General features: G+C 43.9%; 1 protein-coding gene across 1 annotated transcript; it reads left to right on the top strand.

The window, feature by feature from the left end:
- The first annotated feature begins 288 nt into the window (after positions 1 to 288).
- On the top strand, positions 289 to 16,312 carry RAB14 (RAB14, member RAS oncogene family). The gene is made up of 8 exons (XM_068414080.1): positions 289 to 498; positions 8,100 to 8,158; positions 9,478 to 9,531; positions 10,670 to 10,847; positions 11,988 to 12,054; positions 12,932 to 13,019; positions 13,340 to 13,370; positions 14,252 to 16,312. Exons 2-8 carry the CDS (start codon positions 8,107 to 8,109, stop codon positions 14,427 to 14,429), a joined length of 648 nt encoding a protein of 215 aa, XP_068270181.1. The 5' UTR covers positions 289 to 498; positions 8,100 to 8,106; the 3' UTR covers positions 14,430 to 16,312.
- The last annotated feature ends 438 nt before the right edge of the window (positions 16,313 to 16,750 follow it).

Consider the following 16,750-nt stretch of genomic DNA (forward strand, 5'->3'; position numbering starts at 1 on the left):
CCGCGGTGCCTCTGGGGCCGCCCTGAGGAGCGCGCACCCGCGCGGGAGGCGCCGCCTGAGGGGGCGCGCGCCCGCCGCTTTCCCGCCCGCCCCTCGGCGCGCGCACGGGCACGGGGAGCGGTGCGGTCGCGCGGCCGCCTCGCGCCCTTCCCCGCCCCGCTCGGCCCCGCCCCGCACGCCGGCGGGAGGCGGGGTGTCTCCGGCGCGCGGCCTTCGCGATTGGTTCCGGCGCGGCCTCTCGCGCCCACCTTTGTGCAGCCCCGGCGCCCGTCGAGAGTGGGAGGGGAAACCCCGTGCGAGGGGCGCCGCCATCTTGGATAAGGGGGGTGATGGGGGCGCAGTGGAGCCAGCGGAGCCGCGCCTGAGGGAGCCCCGGGAGAGGCGGAGACCCGGCCCGGCCGCTGCCCAGCCTGAAGCCGAGCGCTGCAGTGCCCGCAGGGGGGACCGGGCTGCCGCCGACAGAGCCACGCTGCACAGCCACCCGCTCCCCGAGCCCAGGTACGGGGGAGCCGGGGAGGGGCGCTCCTCCGCCCGGCCGGGCCTAGAGCAGTAGGCCCCGCGCCGGTGCCCGGTTGCCGCGGGCTCCGCTCGGGCGGGCGCGCCGCGCTGTCGCCGGCAGGCCGGGGCAGGCTCCTGGCCGCCACCCAGCCCGGGTGGCGACACTTCCTCCTACAGCTGCTGCCCGGCGCCGAGGCCTAGTTGGGGCCGCCCTCCCCGTCAGTGTGCCGCTGCCCACCTCCCAGGGCGGTGCGGGCTGGCTCCCGGCCTTGGCGGGTCTGGCCGCCCTCGCTCCCGGCGGCGGCAGAAAGGGGAGGGGGCCGCTAGTCGGTCTGGGGCTGGGGAGGGTGAGGCTGGCTGGCAGGAGCTAGGCCGCTGTTTGTCGCCACCGCCTCCCGTTCCTGCTCTGCGCTGCACACCCCCTGTGTAACACGCCACCATCAACTACTCGTGCACATGCGGGATATATATAATCACATATATGTGCCCCTTACCAGTCGTGCAGTTGCACATAGGGTGATCACTGGATGTATATATTATACTGTGTATGTGGCTGATGTGCACTGTTACCTCTACTTTTGATTCTTACGTTGACCTGTGCTGTCATGAACTTCGAGAGAAAAACAACTTCCATGAGGGCTGCGGGGAATGCCACTTCCTATCCGAGAAAGCAATAAAAGTATTCTAGACATGTTTTCTTTTGTCAACGGTTATTCAGGCTAAACAGAAGAATGAAGATCTGTTCTTTCACCTAGTTATTGCCTGTTTGCAGTGCACTCTTAAGGTTTCTATGATATCTGTGGATAGCTTTGTCTTGAATTAAAATTGCACCCAATTATCTTTGGAGCGAAGCCAGGAAAATGTGTCTGTCTGCATTGGGGTCTCTCTAGCAGCAGCCTTACTGCTCTGAAGGTTACTTGATGTGGACTTTGCTTTTCACACCTCTGAAAGAGAGTGGATCTATGTTACTGTGTGACCCTTTTTCACAGAGGTAGAAGTACCCCTTTGTGAACAAGATTTACTCAGGTTGGCTATATCCTAAATCATTTCAAACCCCAAGTCAGAAGTCTTAACTTTCCAGTAGCCAGATGTTATTAGATGGAATGCATTGGTTTGGGGATTGATTTCTATCATGGTTTGGATTGAGGGCCTGTTGTGCTTGGGCAGTACTCAGGGGTGGGAAGAAAATCCCAACACTGGGGGACTTAATAGCTATATATCACATAGTTTAATATGGATTAAAAAGGAATTTGCTAGCTTCCCGTAGGGATTTGAAAATGTTGTAGATCTGACTGGAAGGAAGAAGCTCCTATTCATAAATGGAAAAGGAGAATAACAAAAAAAAAAGTCATTGTGGAGGACAGCAGTTTGAAAACAAACCTGTTATACTGGAGGTACTAGGATTTAAAATGTAAATAGGTCTTTTAAAATTACTTGCTTACTCCTGTGCATCTAATTGAACCAGCTTATGATTGGTTCTTGTTTTGCTGTATCTTTCTGAAACAAGGGAGGTAGATAGACCTTACTTAATTTTGTTTTAAAATACGTTTGTGACTACTTGTGTTTTCCAGGGCGATTACTCCAGACAGTTACACGTTCTGATTTGTTAGACCAACAGTAAAACTCTTCTGGTTTCTGTATATAGTGTCCCTAAACTTATCTGATATCTCTGGAACTGGGTTCTCCTGCTACGAACGCAGACATGTGCTACAGGTTAGACTCTTTTATAGGAAAAGGAAAATAGGATAAGTGAGGATGTGCAAACAGATAAAGAACTATGGCTGAGAGAATGGACATCAGAGAAAGTGCTCTTACTGATGAGGACAGGTATGCAATGTTAATTTAGCTGTGGTGCTAGGGTGTGGTCAGTAAGAAATGAGGAGTGTGCATGTAAATGCAGGAAGTTCAGGAGACAAAATGGAGGAACTTAATGGAGCAGGATGTGAAACCAGTAAAAGGATAACCAACCCAACGTGTGCATGACTGGATAGCTGTTGAGGAAAATAAAAAAGTGAAGATAGTATGATACATAGTCTTGATTTAAAAATAAAGTCAGAGCTCTCATGGAAGAGAAGCGAAGGCCTGTGAAGTCTTTAGAAATATTTACTAGGCCTCAGGCTGAGTTAAGATGTTTTACGTGATTAAAGAATATAGCAAATGCATTTCTTCAAGAACAGCTTGAAACTGCATAGCTGAGGCTTGTTAGTCTGAGCCCAGTAGTGTGCATGCCTCATTTGCTTTCAGAGAAAGAATAACTGGACATGGAAATAATAAGGAAATGCAAAGTGATCTTCAGCAGCAGATCATAAGAAGCTTGCTGGGTTGCTGTCTGATCAAAGATCAGTTCAGCCAGATTTACTGTCTTGTGCTAATCAGATGCTTTGATGAAATCCAGATGGGGAAAGCTGGAGAGGGCGACTCTGGAAGAGCTGAAGAATGAGTGAGGAACTGGCCAGCAACAAGTAATGATGCCAGAAAAATGTGAAAGAGAAGGTACTGGGCTGCTAGCAGGCTGCTAATGAGACTCCTCAGGGATCAGTCTCAGAAGAGGGCTTCTTAAAGACAAGCCTGCAAAAATAAACAAACAGACCAGGGAGGCTGTGGGGCCATCATATTAAAGGGGGCCGAGATGTTTACAAGTTTAGGAAGACCTGAATATGCTTGGAGTGTGGAAGTCATAGAACCACAATGAAATTTGTCATACACCTCATAGCTTGCTATGGACAACAGACTAATGGGGATTCACCGCCTGGGTGTATTAACTGATAACACAACTGTTATTACCTTGCAGCATGGTGTGATTTTTACAGAAGACCACAATTAAAGCAATTACAGACTGTATTTCTAGCAGCCTTCAAAAGTAAGGTACCAGTTAGACTGTGTTGTTTTGTGTGCTTGACAAAAGTCTTCATCAGGGGAATAGTGCAATTATGAATTGAAACAATTCTACCTCTCCCAGTTCTTCCCTCCTTATTGATCTCTTCTCAGTGTTCACTGTTAATTAACATCTAAGTAAATATACAGGGAAGAGAAGGAAGATTATGTGCTGGGAAAGAGGTTCTGTGAACCTATTCGTTCTGTGTAGAGATTTAGAAGCTCTTCTCAATAATAATTATTGGTTGCATACAGTTCCCATTGTATGCAACTAATATTTTCTTCCAAGTGAAAAAACTAACAGCTCTTCAAAAGTTATTTCAATTTATGAAAGGAATGGTATGATGGCATTACCTTTTATAGGAGGGAACTGGATTTCAACTGTGAGATCCTTTCCTGTTGCATATTCTTAGGGAATGACCGAAAGAACACCTGGATGACCAGATGAAATACAAAATGCCTCTTGCTTCACGCTAACTAAACAGCGGTCCTCTGGCTACAGAGTGGTATGTTTTTAAGGGGAACTTGTAATAATCAGATAGTCCTGAGTTTGAAGCTGATAGCTCTTTCCAGAGGCATCATCTCTGTGTGGATTGACCAGCTGATGGTATTAACCACATGCAGTGTCTGATAAAACCTGTGCATACAGGTTCTAGTCTCTTCTCATAACATACCTGCTTCTTGCTAAGCATAAAGCTATGCAATTCCTCTATGCAAATGATATCCAGTGAAGAGTTAAAATTGACTTTGTCCTTGAGTTGAGCTACAAGGGACTGCATGGGTCTCACGAAAGCTGGTATGGATATGATATTTACAGTTATGTTATTCTGATAAAGAATGTTACGGCAGTGCACCTGGAACAACCTTATCTCAGTGTGCATAGATGTGTGCTGATACTGGAAATAAGGCTTCAGTGAGATGTCAAAAATACTTGTGTAGTGCTTGTTGATTAGGGGAGCAAATGTAGGTGTCACTAGTATCTCATTAAGGTCATCTTTAAGTTTTTATAAATAATAAAAACACCTCTAAGGGAGAAGTTGATACATGGAAAATGGATTATGGTGACACTCTTCACTGTAAAAATTTCTAGTCCTAATTATAATACAGAAATTGATTGTACAGGCTTTGAAACTAGTAGAAACCTGTGTATAGTGAAGCTAGGATGCATACCTGTGTATGTATCCTCTGGCTAGTTGCCATCCTGAAATAATGCTCTGAAGTCTGGGGAAGTGTTACCTCTGAAAGGGAAGCCAAAATTTGTTCTAAGTTGGCAGACTTTCCTGGAAGAAAGATGGCAGATAGACCAAGCTTCCAGACTAAACTTCTTTTACGTTTTGTTAACAGTAAATTCACAGTTGGTTAACTTTGATGTCATACTGTATAATGTCAGCAGTGGCTAAAGGTAAGTTGCTTATACTTATGTGCAACTTTCTCAGTCCTGCAGTTCTTGCCTCCCTGCTCTCCCAAGAGGAAAACCCCAGACCCCCATACTGGGATTATTAAGATTCACGTGTCTGGAAGAGGGGGCTGTGAAGTGGAGGTAGAACTCCAGTTTCTACAGATGGCTGATGCTGTCAACATATATTAACCTCTTGCATTAACATGTAACTAATATTTTTGTGTTTACTGAATCCTGTTGTGCACTATTCTTGTCTAGACTTCCTTTTTTCATTGTAGTAAATGCTGAGATTGTAAGTTTTCTAAGGCTGAATTCTCACCATGGCTTCTGTGTTTAGTTTGTTGCATTTATTTTTCCCCTTCAGCACAGGGTTCTTCTGGAATATCAGTTTTATTTCAAGATCTGGGTACAGTTTGGATTCCTGCTTATCCTTATGGGAATTTGAATGTTTAAAAGTTTGCTATTTGGTTGGTTGTTTGGTTTCCTTTTAAGAAGTAATCTGTTCTCCAGAAGAGATTCCTGACCTTTACTAATAATTTGGAGTATTTCAGAATCTTTTCTGTAACATGACCCTTGGAATAAATGTAATACCAAAGTGTTGCTTTATTTTTAACTCCAGAAATTGTGTTTAAACTTAATATCTGTTTCAGTACATACGTCTGTCAGCCACAATAACTTCTCCAGCAACTCTCCGGGAGTTGAGAGGAGGTCTAGACTCATCATATGAGTGAATTTCTCTACCGGTATTGCTGTTAATAATCTGTTTCTTTAAGATGTGGAGAGCACGCACTAGGTCTGGCTGTACACGGTGGGGTGTGTGGTATCTCTCACCTCCTTTAGGGGCCTAATGTCACAGTAGGAATTAGGGTGAAGTTTTAGCAATGAGACATGGCTTGAAGTTAGTCCTCCCTTCCCACCCATTTCTTAGCGGACTGTTGCCAAGCACAGAATTTGGTTTTCTAACTCACTTTGAAGTGGGAACTGATTTTGATGCATATGTTGCAAAGCAGTGATGGTTTCTTTTTATATTGAAATAGCATAGACTTCTTTAATTAAAGAGTATAATGAAAATTGACGTATCTTAGCAAGCATGTCTCTATCAAATAAACGGAGATGTATATTTAGCAGTAAAGATTCTAGTTAAGAGGCTCACTTCAAATTCAGTTTGTGATACAGCCTGCACAGAGTTCCCAGTTTGTCCATTGTTTTTTTAAAAAAAAAAGTTTTCCTCCCCTTCCAGTGATGCTGCTTACAAGCTTGGACAGTGAGACGTGTTCCCCTCACTTGTTGTGTACAGCAATACTGTAAAGTCAGGTGCTCAGACACATGAAACTTCCTTGAGCATTTCTGAGTACTTGGCATTCTTTAGCCAAGTGGTATTGTGAAGGAAGAGAGGGTCACCTGGGTTTCTGCGGGGCAGATTTCATAGCCACACACGTGGTTCCCTGTCTTGGAGTTTACGATGCTGAATTTTTTTAAAAGAAGTGTAAGTTACTAGGTGCTGCCATCCTCAGAACACACCACAGATCTTTCAAACTAGATGTGTATTAGTGCTCTCAGTGTCTTTACCTTTCTTTCTCTGTTGTGGCTGTAGCACCCACCTGTTTGCTGTGGAAAGTAGTACAGATCATGCTGTCTTCCTGAAGTACTTGATTGAAATGACTGTTCTTGGAATCTGTGCAGCACGTGGTGTGGAACTCTGTCTTGCCAACACACACAAGAATTACTGTCCAAAATTGTCTTTTGTTTACTATCTTGGATTAAACTTGGTTCAGTAGAACAGTGTGTGTGTGTATATATAGGACTTAGCGTAGATGCTTTGCATACTGCCTGGGATAGGACTGGAGAGTTTCCATATCGTGAGCCAAGCGTGAAGGAAAGGCAAGGTGCAGATCAGCGACTGGCACACAGTAAACCCTTCTGAACTGCCTGGTGGAGTTGTTCCCCCTCCAAGGTCTAGATAAGAGTGTTTGCTTTAAATCTCTGCTGTGTGAAGCAGTGGCTGTTGGCTGTGTGCTGTGAATGAGATTTGTTGTCAGTCACCTTTCTTATGACTGCAGTTCGCTGTTACGGATTAATTGTGGTTGAGGAAACAGTACTTTGCTTTTGAAAAAGTCACAGGCTTGTAAGCTGTGCTGTGTTTTTATTTCTTTACAGTACTGGTTTCATTTGTCATGTGGATGACACATGACTGAATGAAAATCTTTCTAGGCTAAAGCAATGTTCTTTTTTATAAAAAGTACCATGTTTTTCTAACGCCTGGCCATCTGCCATGCAGAAGCAGGAAAGGAAATGGTGAATTCCTAGTAGAAATGTTCCACTTGCTTAACTGATCACACTGTATCTAGTTTAACTTAAAACCCGGGACAAAAGCAGGCATTTTGCACCCTTTATGTTAACTGGCAGTATCTGGTCTGTATAGACTTGTAGTCCTGGTTAACTGACATATTAGTTGGTAAGTCAGCTATTGCTCCTTGCAGGTTTACACAGCTGAAGCCAGGAAAGCATAAGAAAACTCTGGAATATTGCAAGTACTTACCCCAATCTAATTTTGCCTATCACCTAAATCCACTATAGAGCATAGATTAGTGAGTAAATCTTATCAGATCAGTGAGGTGTGTTTAAGGAAAAAAAAAAACAAACCCTGATAAACTTTTCTGCAATGCTACTGTGCTGACAAAGCCACAGAGATGTTAACTAACTTCCTGAACATCTGATTTGTGGCTTGTACCGCTTTTCTAACATGGGCATGGAGCAGTCCAGACCCCAGTTATGGCTACTACAGCATTCTTGTGCTGTCTTTTTAAGTAATTCGTAGCAGTTTGATGCAAGCTGCACTGCTTCCTTTGTTCCTGTTGCAAGTCTCAAAAGTGTGAGGTAATAGTTCTGAATTGCTGGTTTTGTTAAACCTCTTCACATTTTTTCTTTTGGAGTCAGATTTTTTCAGTTTGTATATCGGGTATTAGGATAGCGAGTGCTGGTCCACTCAGTGACTCTGTACAAAGCAAGAAGCTACTGGAGCTTTTCAACAGCTTTAAGTCTTTCTGGATAAAATGGATGAGTATCAATACTATGCAGAGCATGTTTCTGCTTAGAGGCCTTACTGACAGAGGTTCAGAGCAAATGATATGGGAGTTTTGCTGAATGTCTCTGGCACTGATTCAGTGGCTGTGGGGAAGTACACCAACTTGAACTGTGAATGAAAGGGTAGGTGGGGGGGAGAGGAAGGGGAAGGGGTTTTTATTTGCTTATATGAAGTAAAATGGATGAATTGGATTGAATTCGGTGAACAAGTAGCAGTTCTGATGTGTTCTATTTTTTGTTTTAGTGCCACAATGGCAACTGCACCTTACAACTATTCCTACATCTTTAAGTACATCATTATTGGTAAGTACCACTGGGCACATACCTGTTTATGTCAGTGTGTACATGCATGACAGCCTGCCTACAACCCCGTGGCTGTAGTAGTATTGACTTCTGTTGTGTGCTACTTGCTATATAGGAGTGATTCTTGTCCAGCCTCAGTCCCTCACAGATCACCACACGTGGTCTAAAGCTTTAGCAGCTGCCAATACAAAGGCAAATGCCTTTGTGTGCCACAGAATTAGAGCTGTGTGATTGGTGGCAGGTGAACTCGGAGTGGGGGCAAGTACTAGTGCCTGGATTGAGTTCACTTTATTGCTGAGTTACTGTTAAAAATAACTGTTCTTCTTGACATACATACTTCAGTATTCTTGAGTATCTTCACTGTTAGGGCCATAATGCTTAGCCCTCTGCACAGCGCTAGAAAAAAAAGGCATTCTGAATATGTGTGCATGTGGCCCTTTTCTCCCTGAATCAGTTTTATATTTAGAAAATTGCTGAATCCATTGGAAATGGGGAAATACTGTGATGGGAATCAACACAAATGGGGTGCTGTGCTGATTCAGGTTTGCTGTGGCACTTTGCCTCTGCATTGTTAGTGGCAAAGGTTTTAGAATCTGTGTTGAAGCCACAAGTACTAATGGGAATCCATTGCTTTAGACAGGCTTACAAACTTCTGTCAGGCTGTATTTTTGTGTTTAAATGCTGCTTTTTAGCTGCAGCTTCCTTGCCTGTTTAGAGTCAGGGACTTGATTGCATTTATTACTATCCTGGAAGAACTAGTCTTGCTGTTAATTGTTTAATTCTTAATGATCTTGTGTAGGTGTAAGTGATACGCAGTCTTATTGTAATGGTTTGTAAGTCAGGCTGCTGTGACAGCCTCAGCCTGTGGCAAAGGTGGTTCTTAAAAGATCTTGCTATTTCGCACTATTAGCATTGTGTAAGTGGATTGGTGGAAATGAAGCAATTTCTTGGTGTGTTGTGGTTGGTTGTCAGTATTTTTGATGTCCTTACCAGCAATTGCAAGTAAGACAGGAGCAGGACAAACACTCTAAAGGTGTATTTTTACATTTCAGTTTCTTAAAGGTCTGCTTCTCATAACCTTCCAAAAGACAGCTGTAAAATCAGTAATACAGATCAACTTCTCTTTCAAGTTTTCTGCTCTGCCCTTGCTTGCAACCCTGTAGCTGTGACCAAAGCTATAGTGCCAAAGTTGATACATTTGAAGACTGTAGCCAGGTCTAGACCATTGCCTCTCTCTGTACAGTTTGTTTGTGGGATGAAAAAATGTGCTTGTTGCAACAATGATGTGGTGTCAGCCTTAACTATTCTTTCTGTAACAGGGGACATGGGTGTAGGGAAGTCCTGTTTGCTTCATCAATTTACAGAAAAGAAGTGTGAGTATTTCAGTTCACAATATTTATTCTAACTGGTTTGCTTCATCTCTCTTTCCTGCCTTTTTACTTCCATCATGCATGAGCTTGGTGTGGTGTCTGTCTTAACCTGTATGGGTTTGTATTGTACTTAGGCAGGTTTTTGTTTTGCCTCCTGCAGATGTAGAAATAAAATGTTGGTGTAGTAATGGCAAATTCCCAGGGAATTTTGATATGGAACAAAGTGAAATTTCTCGTCTGAAATTTGCATGATTTCAATATTGGTGCAGCTTGAACACAAGCAGTTGGAGTATTTTAGTGCTTTTCAGGACCTCAAAAAGAAAAAAAGGATTCATTTTTCTTTGACTCTTTGTTTGCAGACATAAGTAGCACTGTCATTCTCTGTAGCTGCTGTGACTCATGACACTTGGACCACCCTGTGTGATGGTGTTTAAGGCTTACTGCAATCTCTCTGAACTGTAATGTTTTCTCATGTATGCTATCGTGACTAATTAAGAATTAGCTTCAATTCTTCTTAATAATGTGTGTTGCATTGGAGTTTGCAGCAGCTATCATCTCTTAGGACTTTCCATGAAGCTCACACTCAGTAGATAAGTCCGGTATTTATTAGTACAGAGTTAGTCTTTACTGTGCGCTACTTGAGATGTGGCGATAAGTGGGTAGGAGCTACAGTTTAAAACATTTGTTTTCTGGTAGAAATAGGATTTTTTTTAAGTGTTGCTTTTAATTAAAATCCCGTATCAGCCAATTGTTTAAATGCTACAGATTTTAACTGTATCTTGGTAATTCCCTAAAAGTTATCTTTTCCTGCTGCATTAAAATAGTTAACCGTTTCTGCAAGGATAGACTGAGAATCAACTGACTTGATACCTTCTGATATATATGGCCAAGCAGCATCAGTGTACATGCATCAGAGAAGGCAAGGAATTTTATAACTGTTTTTAAAACTAACAGCAGTTTAGGAAATACTTCATTTCATTTCTGGTTAAGTGATACAGCCTGGGTACTGTAGCTGTAAGAATGCTTTCTTAGAGACTGAAAATCTAGTAAAGATAACTGCAAACTGGTGATAGTAATGTCTTTGTAGCGAGGAGACCTTGTACTAGAAAGATCTGATCTTTGCTCTTGTTTTTCGTGACAGTTATGGCGGACTGTCCCCACACAATTGGTGTTGAATTTGGCACAAGAATAATTGAAGTTAGTGGCCAAAAAATTAAACTACAGATTTGGGATACGGCAGGACAAGAGAGATTCAGGGCTGTCACACGAAGCTACTACAGAGGAGCAGCAGGAGCTCTTATGGTCTACGACATCACCAGGTAAGGTGCTGCTGACTGGTGCATCTTGTGTGGTAGCTCTGTGTGTGCTTGACAAGCTGTTTGGGTCCCACAGCCTTACATGTACTGTCTTGTCTGTCCCCTTGACTTACTTTTAAAGGACTCTGTCTCTGGATGGATGGGTTTGTATCCTGGTGTGTGAAGCTTACCACACTTCTTTATTGAAATACTTTAAGTATTTAAAGAGCTGAAAATGAAAGATAGGAAATTATGTGAGCTGCTTTTTGGAAAACTTCCCAGCCAACAGACCTGAGGATCTTACCATTTCAGGCCTTGACTGCCTGTGTTGGGAATTGTTTAAGGAGTTGGCTTTGTCCTTAAAATCTGCTCTTCAGTACATGGATTTTTCTCTCCCTGAGAGGCAATGGATACTGCTGCTTACCTGGCAGGAATACTCTTAGAGTAGGCACAGGACAGAATATTACCTCTGTTGCAGTGGGCTGTGTAAACGTGCTTAACAGACTCTGGATAGATGACAGCGTTGAAGTCTGACTTCTGGGCCTCTTCATGGGCTCGTCCTCCAACAAAACAAGACTGCATAGAAGCTCTCCTGTCTTCCTTTTATAGGTGAAAACTAAAGATGCTGCTAAAAGAATAATTAATCAGATGTGCAACATGAAATACTTTTGCTTTGACACGTTTCCCATCTTCCTGTGGGGCTGTTCTTGATACTCTTTACGCACCTCTTTTTGTCTGCATATATATCTCCTGTTTGCTTAAATCTTGAGTAGAACATAAATAATCTCATGCACTGTTTGCTGCCGAGGTGCTGCTCTACTGTAAGAGTAGTAAGAGTATTTGGCAGGAAGTCCTTTAACGTGTTCTAGACAACACAATATAAACGTTGTCCTTGTGAAGGCAGTAAAACTGCCATACCCTGGAAGTGTGAACTGGTCTGTATCTCCACCTCTGTTGTAAGAGTTGCTCTGTGGGTTTAAAGTTGACTGTTGAAATCTTGGTCCGAGTCCAAACAAGATGCTGCTGCTTTTTCTTTCTTGAGGCTGGGGAGAAGAACAGGGATGACGGATCTCGGCGTGTTTAGTGGATGCTGACTGTGCTGTTGGCACTTTGGTATTGTAAAAAATACTGTAGCTAAAACTGTACTCGCTTGATTCTTTGCAGAAGAAGTACGTATAATCACTTAAGCAGCTGGCTGACAGATGCAAGGAACCTCACCAATCCAAATACTGTAAGTTGGACTTTATTTAGCTTGAAAGCAAGATTGCTTATCTGTAAGCAAGAGGTGGAAGGCTTAGGCCAAAGCATCTGCAGTGGTAGAGTTCTCTTAAATAAGCTGCCTGTGTTTTCTCACCTGCTTGGCTCCAAGTTACCCTTATGTCCCCATTTTGCAGTGTACCAGTGACTCTTCCCTTACTGCAGCTGGAGGAGAACCGTAGGCTCCTGTGCAGGAAGGCAGTGGGTTCTAAAAGTCTTGTTGTGCTACTCGCTTTTCAGGGGCCTGTTTTCAGCAGTTGGAGACAAAATTGTGATTAACTCTGGACAAGCCTTAACTTTTGTTACTACTTCTTGTTTTGTGGTAGTAATGAGGTGAATGTTAACTCATCTTTGACTGAATATAAATTGGATCTTCAGCAAAAGCTGCCCACATCTTCTAGAGGGATGGGGGAAGCAGGTTCTTCTGTGTCTCTTTGACCACACCACAAAACTGCTGTCCTTCAGTCTTTTTCTGAATGCCCCTAAAATACTTCAGCACCAAGCTCACGGGAAGACTCTGCTGTGATGAAAGAAAACTTCTAAAGATTCTGGCTGGATTAGCAGAGGATTAAACAAATACAAGAAGTGGTTCAGAGTACAACTCATGAATAAAGAGTAGGCCTACTGCTTTTTAGGACCTCACCTCATGAGAACAGCCTGAAGCATTGGAAAGGGAGGGCTGGAGACGCTGTTCCTGACTTTACAGCAGTGTTCTCCTCAAGATGTGTGGCTTTTGCAGTTGAACTTCTCTGCATATTTCCTTTTGGGTTTTTTGGCTTACTAATAATGAGGGTGGTAGTGAAAAAGCTAATAAGATTTTTCCCAGACTAATTTTCTCTCTTCTGAACTAGGTGATAATCCTTATAGGAAATAAAGCAGATCTGGAAGCACAGAGGGATGTTACATATGAAGAAGCCAAACAATTTGCTGAAGAAAATGGTGTGTTTTTTCTCTTGAGCTGTTGTATTTCCTACAAGATAGCGATGTTAAAGTGAATCCTCAGCATTGATAGCTGCAAGCTTGCACTTCCAAATTAACGTAATTATATGTACAAGCTTCTACTGTAACTCAGTCTGGTTTAACTGTTAACTGTGCGTAGTTCTGGAAATCAGCTTGTGTGTTGATGCCTTAACTTAGTCATAAAATACTGTTTGTACTAAAATAGTGTCTTGCATGTAATCTGAAGGGCATAATGTGACTGACTTGGGGCTGTTTGAAGTATATTGTGCATTGACTGTTAAACCTCTGTTTCTGAACAGGTTTATTGTTCCTTGAAGCAAGTGCAAAAACGTAAGTTACTTTTCTCTGGAGTAATGATTCAGATGTGACCTGTTAAAGAGGAATATATTGGTTATGACTAAGTACAGCCATAGGGTTCAGGTACAGGAGGGTTTTACAAGTGCAAAAAAACTCCACAGAATATTTTTGAGTCCTCGTGGAGGGTAAGGCCTGTAGAGCAGTTTTAATCATGTCAGCTTTGACTTGAAGGTGACTTGGAAATTAGACCTCTTGCTACATTTCAGGCAAAGGCTTGTTGAATTCAAATGAACTGATTTGGTTTTAAGATCTTTATTAGAGTGTAGGATGTGTACGTGTGGGGCAGAGTGGTTCACAGTCGGACGTTCCTTCCCTCGGGTGTTCTGAGGTGTAAGCGAGTGCTGTAGTGAACAGCCAGTCCCTCCAGTCGCTGTGGTAGGCTGTGTTGGCTGGGGAGCTGCTCAAAGGCAAGGGATCAGATCTCCAGCGGTGCTGGTGAACGTGGGTCCAATGGCACCTGTCCTAACAGAGCTTTTTAACAAAAATGTTATGATTACCAGTAGCTCCCCTGTCTTCTGGCCTCTGTCAGAACCGCTCTGTGCATGTGGCTCAACGCCTCAGCTCATTTTTGCTGCTTGGTGTTTTGGCATGTTTTTATTCTGGCTAGTGCTAATGGGTTTAATGGCTAGGGAGCGGATTGTCCTGCCAGAGGCTGTGCTGAGGAGAGGGTATCAAACCTGGTGATACGTCTGCTTTAAGTGCTGTCAGCTCCTCTTGCATGTACGAGGGCAGGGTAGCAACTGCTTCCACTTGGTGCCCCCTCAAATCCCACGAGGGTGTCTGCCAGCTGCCTCCGTAACCGGCACGGCTCTGCTGAGGTGTAGCCCAAGTAACTCCTGCTGCTCTCTTCCTAGCGGGGAGAACGTTGAGGATGCGTTCCTGGAGGCTGCCAAGAAAATCTACCAGAATATCCAAGACGGAAGCCTGGATCTGAACGCTGCAGAGTCAGGCGTACAGCACAAACCGTCAGCACCGCAGGGCGGGCGGCTAACCAGTGAACCCCAGCCCCAGAGAGAAGGCTGTGGCTGCTAGTGACCTCTGTTCCACGGCTCCATTTCTGACCCTTCACCTCTGTCTGCTGGAAGCGGTGCTTTTGACTGCTTCCCTGTCTTCTTCTGTACATCTTACTGGGTTTAATTAAACTCTGAGACAAGTTTAACACAGTACTAAACTGCTAAACAACTTTAGATGTAATCAGGTTATCAAAGGCAAGTAGAGTAATAAAACCTCTCCTGCATGGTAAATCTAGAAGTTTTTTTTTTCCTTGATTGTCCTTGTGATAGTGTCACCGATACCTAATTTAAACTGAGCACCGATGCTGGACTCATGATTTTACACTTTCGCAGGGCTTTTGTCTTGTACGGTTTCATTTTATGGTTCTTTGGCCTTTCTTCCCACCTCTGTTTAGAGCTGTCCGTAGTAAAGGGTAAGTTTTTGCTGTGAAATGACCGCTGAGGGTAGCGAGGGGCTCCGTAACCATGTGCTTTTGTTGAAAGATTTCCCTGCGGGGTGTGGTGGGCTCGGGGCGGGCTGGCGCAGGGAAACAATCCATTCATGTGCTCGTAGCTTTACGTCATTTTTTTTGCCACTTTTATCCTTTAACCGAACGTAAATATGTATAAAATTTGAAGGAACTGAGCTAACGGTTAAATACATCCTGTGTATATGATTTTAATGAAGAAAATGATTACTGGCATTAGCACAGTATGTAAGAAAATACCAGTTTGTACAGTCTGACCTCTGTGTGCCCACATCACCCCTCAGCACAGCACCGGCTGTGCCTGCAGGTCACCGACTCCTCGGGGTGGCCAGCAGACGTTGTGCTGGGGGAGCTCTAACCCCCGTGCAGAAATTAACACTAGTGGAATCTGTCGCTCATCTTTGCACTGTGGTGTTCCTGCGCCGTTGTATTAACCCTGTTCTGTGCCGTTGGCGCTGCGCTAACCTGCTTCTCTCTTCTGTAAGCGTTCTGCATTCTTGGGCTCATCACCTGCCTCGGGCGCTGGGTCTCGTGCACATCTTGCGCTTTTATACTTTAACTTTTGGAGTGGGCAGAGGCTGAACTGGGTGTTCGGAACGAGGCGTGTGCTCTCTAGGGATTTTTAACTACTGTTGTATTTTTTAACAGTCCCGTGTGAGGGTTTCTTTTAAGACTTGGCCTTTTTTTTTGTTGAGACTTTGAGTACATCCTTCATGGGCTGACACAACCTGTAGTGCTTGTATAAAGGGGAGATTGCCAGTGGTGACCGTGCAGAGGTGGCTGTTACTGAGCTCCAGGGGGGTTTGCTGCGGTGTCAGGCTGGAGTGTGTCTCTACGTGCAGTAGTACTGTGCTTCACTTGGGAAGCATCACATAGGGCTTAACAATGGAAGGGGGTAAGGGCTTAACCGTGATCAAATGTCCAACTTTAGTCTTACTGTGGCATTTAAAATACAAAGTAGTCTTAAAATCCCTCTCTAGACACTAAAACTATCCAATGTTCAGACTTGTAAGTAAACAGTGGTACCAGAGTATTGTACAGTCAATGTTACATAAAAGCCAAAACTGGAATGTGCAGACAATAGGATTTGGGTAACTTGTGCACTGTCCCTTTGTTTTGTCTGGTTAGTCCTTTTTTTAACTAATATTCTTAAATAGATGGGTATGTTCAAGATCTACAGCTCATGCATCCTGCTTAAACTGAGGTTGCACCACAAAGGGTTTGCCCAGGGACCATGACCTGCTGCTGATGTGAAGTAGATGTTCTAATGACTACAGCTTGTTGAGGTGCAATACCTGTACTCCCGGAGTAAGTTACAGTAGGTCTTATTGTTTCTGTCACAGAAAGGATCTGTTTGGACTGCTGTACTCCTCATTTGATGTAACGATGCTATTAATCTAAATATTTGTAAATAAAGTACCTGTATCTAGATAAACTGCAGTGCCTTGTGTTATTTGCTCTGGTGGAGCTGTGGCACAGGGGCTGCTGCCATTTCCCCACCTCAGCTCTGAGGCTGTTTTCCCTCCACCACAGCAGCTGCCTTGCAAAGCTGCCCAGCAGGTGCTTCTGCTTGTCTGCAGTCAGGGCTGTGCGTCTTGGGAAAAGCATCTCAGCCCACTGGTGGGAGAGGAATGCAGCACTAGCCCAGGTTACACAAGAATTCCTGGTAGTGATGGTATCTGTGCTTTAACTGGTGGTGTTTAACCTTTATTAACCCTTACAATGGACCTTAAGTGGTAAAAACTTCAGTGGCTTTTCACGAGAGGAGCCAGACAGTTGCTGCTAGGGCCCAAAACTGCTCCTTAAGATGTAACAGGCCAGTGCTGAGCCCAGAACGAAGGGCCAGAGTGGGGTAGTGGTGTTTAACCCCAGT

The sequence above is a fragment of the Nyctibius grandis genome, chromosome 16 (genome assembly GCF_013368605.1).
Source record: "Nyctibius grandis isolate bNycGra1 chromosome 16, bNycGra1.pri, whole genome shotgun sequence".
Classification (NCBI taxonomy): Eukaryota; Metazoa; Chordata; class Aves; order Nyctibiiformes; family Nyctibiidae; genus Nyctibius; species Nyctibius grandis.

Coding starts and splice junctions, on each gene's coding strand:
- RAB14 (XM_068414080.1), top strand. CDS start 8,107: ATGGCAACTGCACCTTACAACTATTCCTACATCTTTAAGTACATCATT. Junction 8,159..9,477: donor CTTTAAGTACATCATTATTG/GTAAGTACCACT, acceptor TTTCTGTAACAG/GGGACATGGGTGTAGGGAAG. Junction 10,848..11,987: donor ATGGTCTACGACATCACCAG/GTAAGGTGCTGC, acceptor GATTCTTTGCAG/AAGAAGTACGTATAATCACT.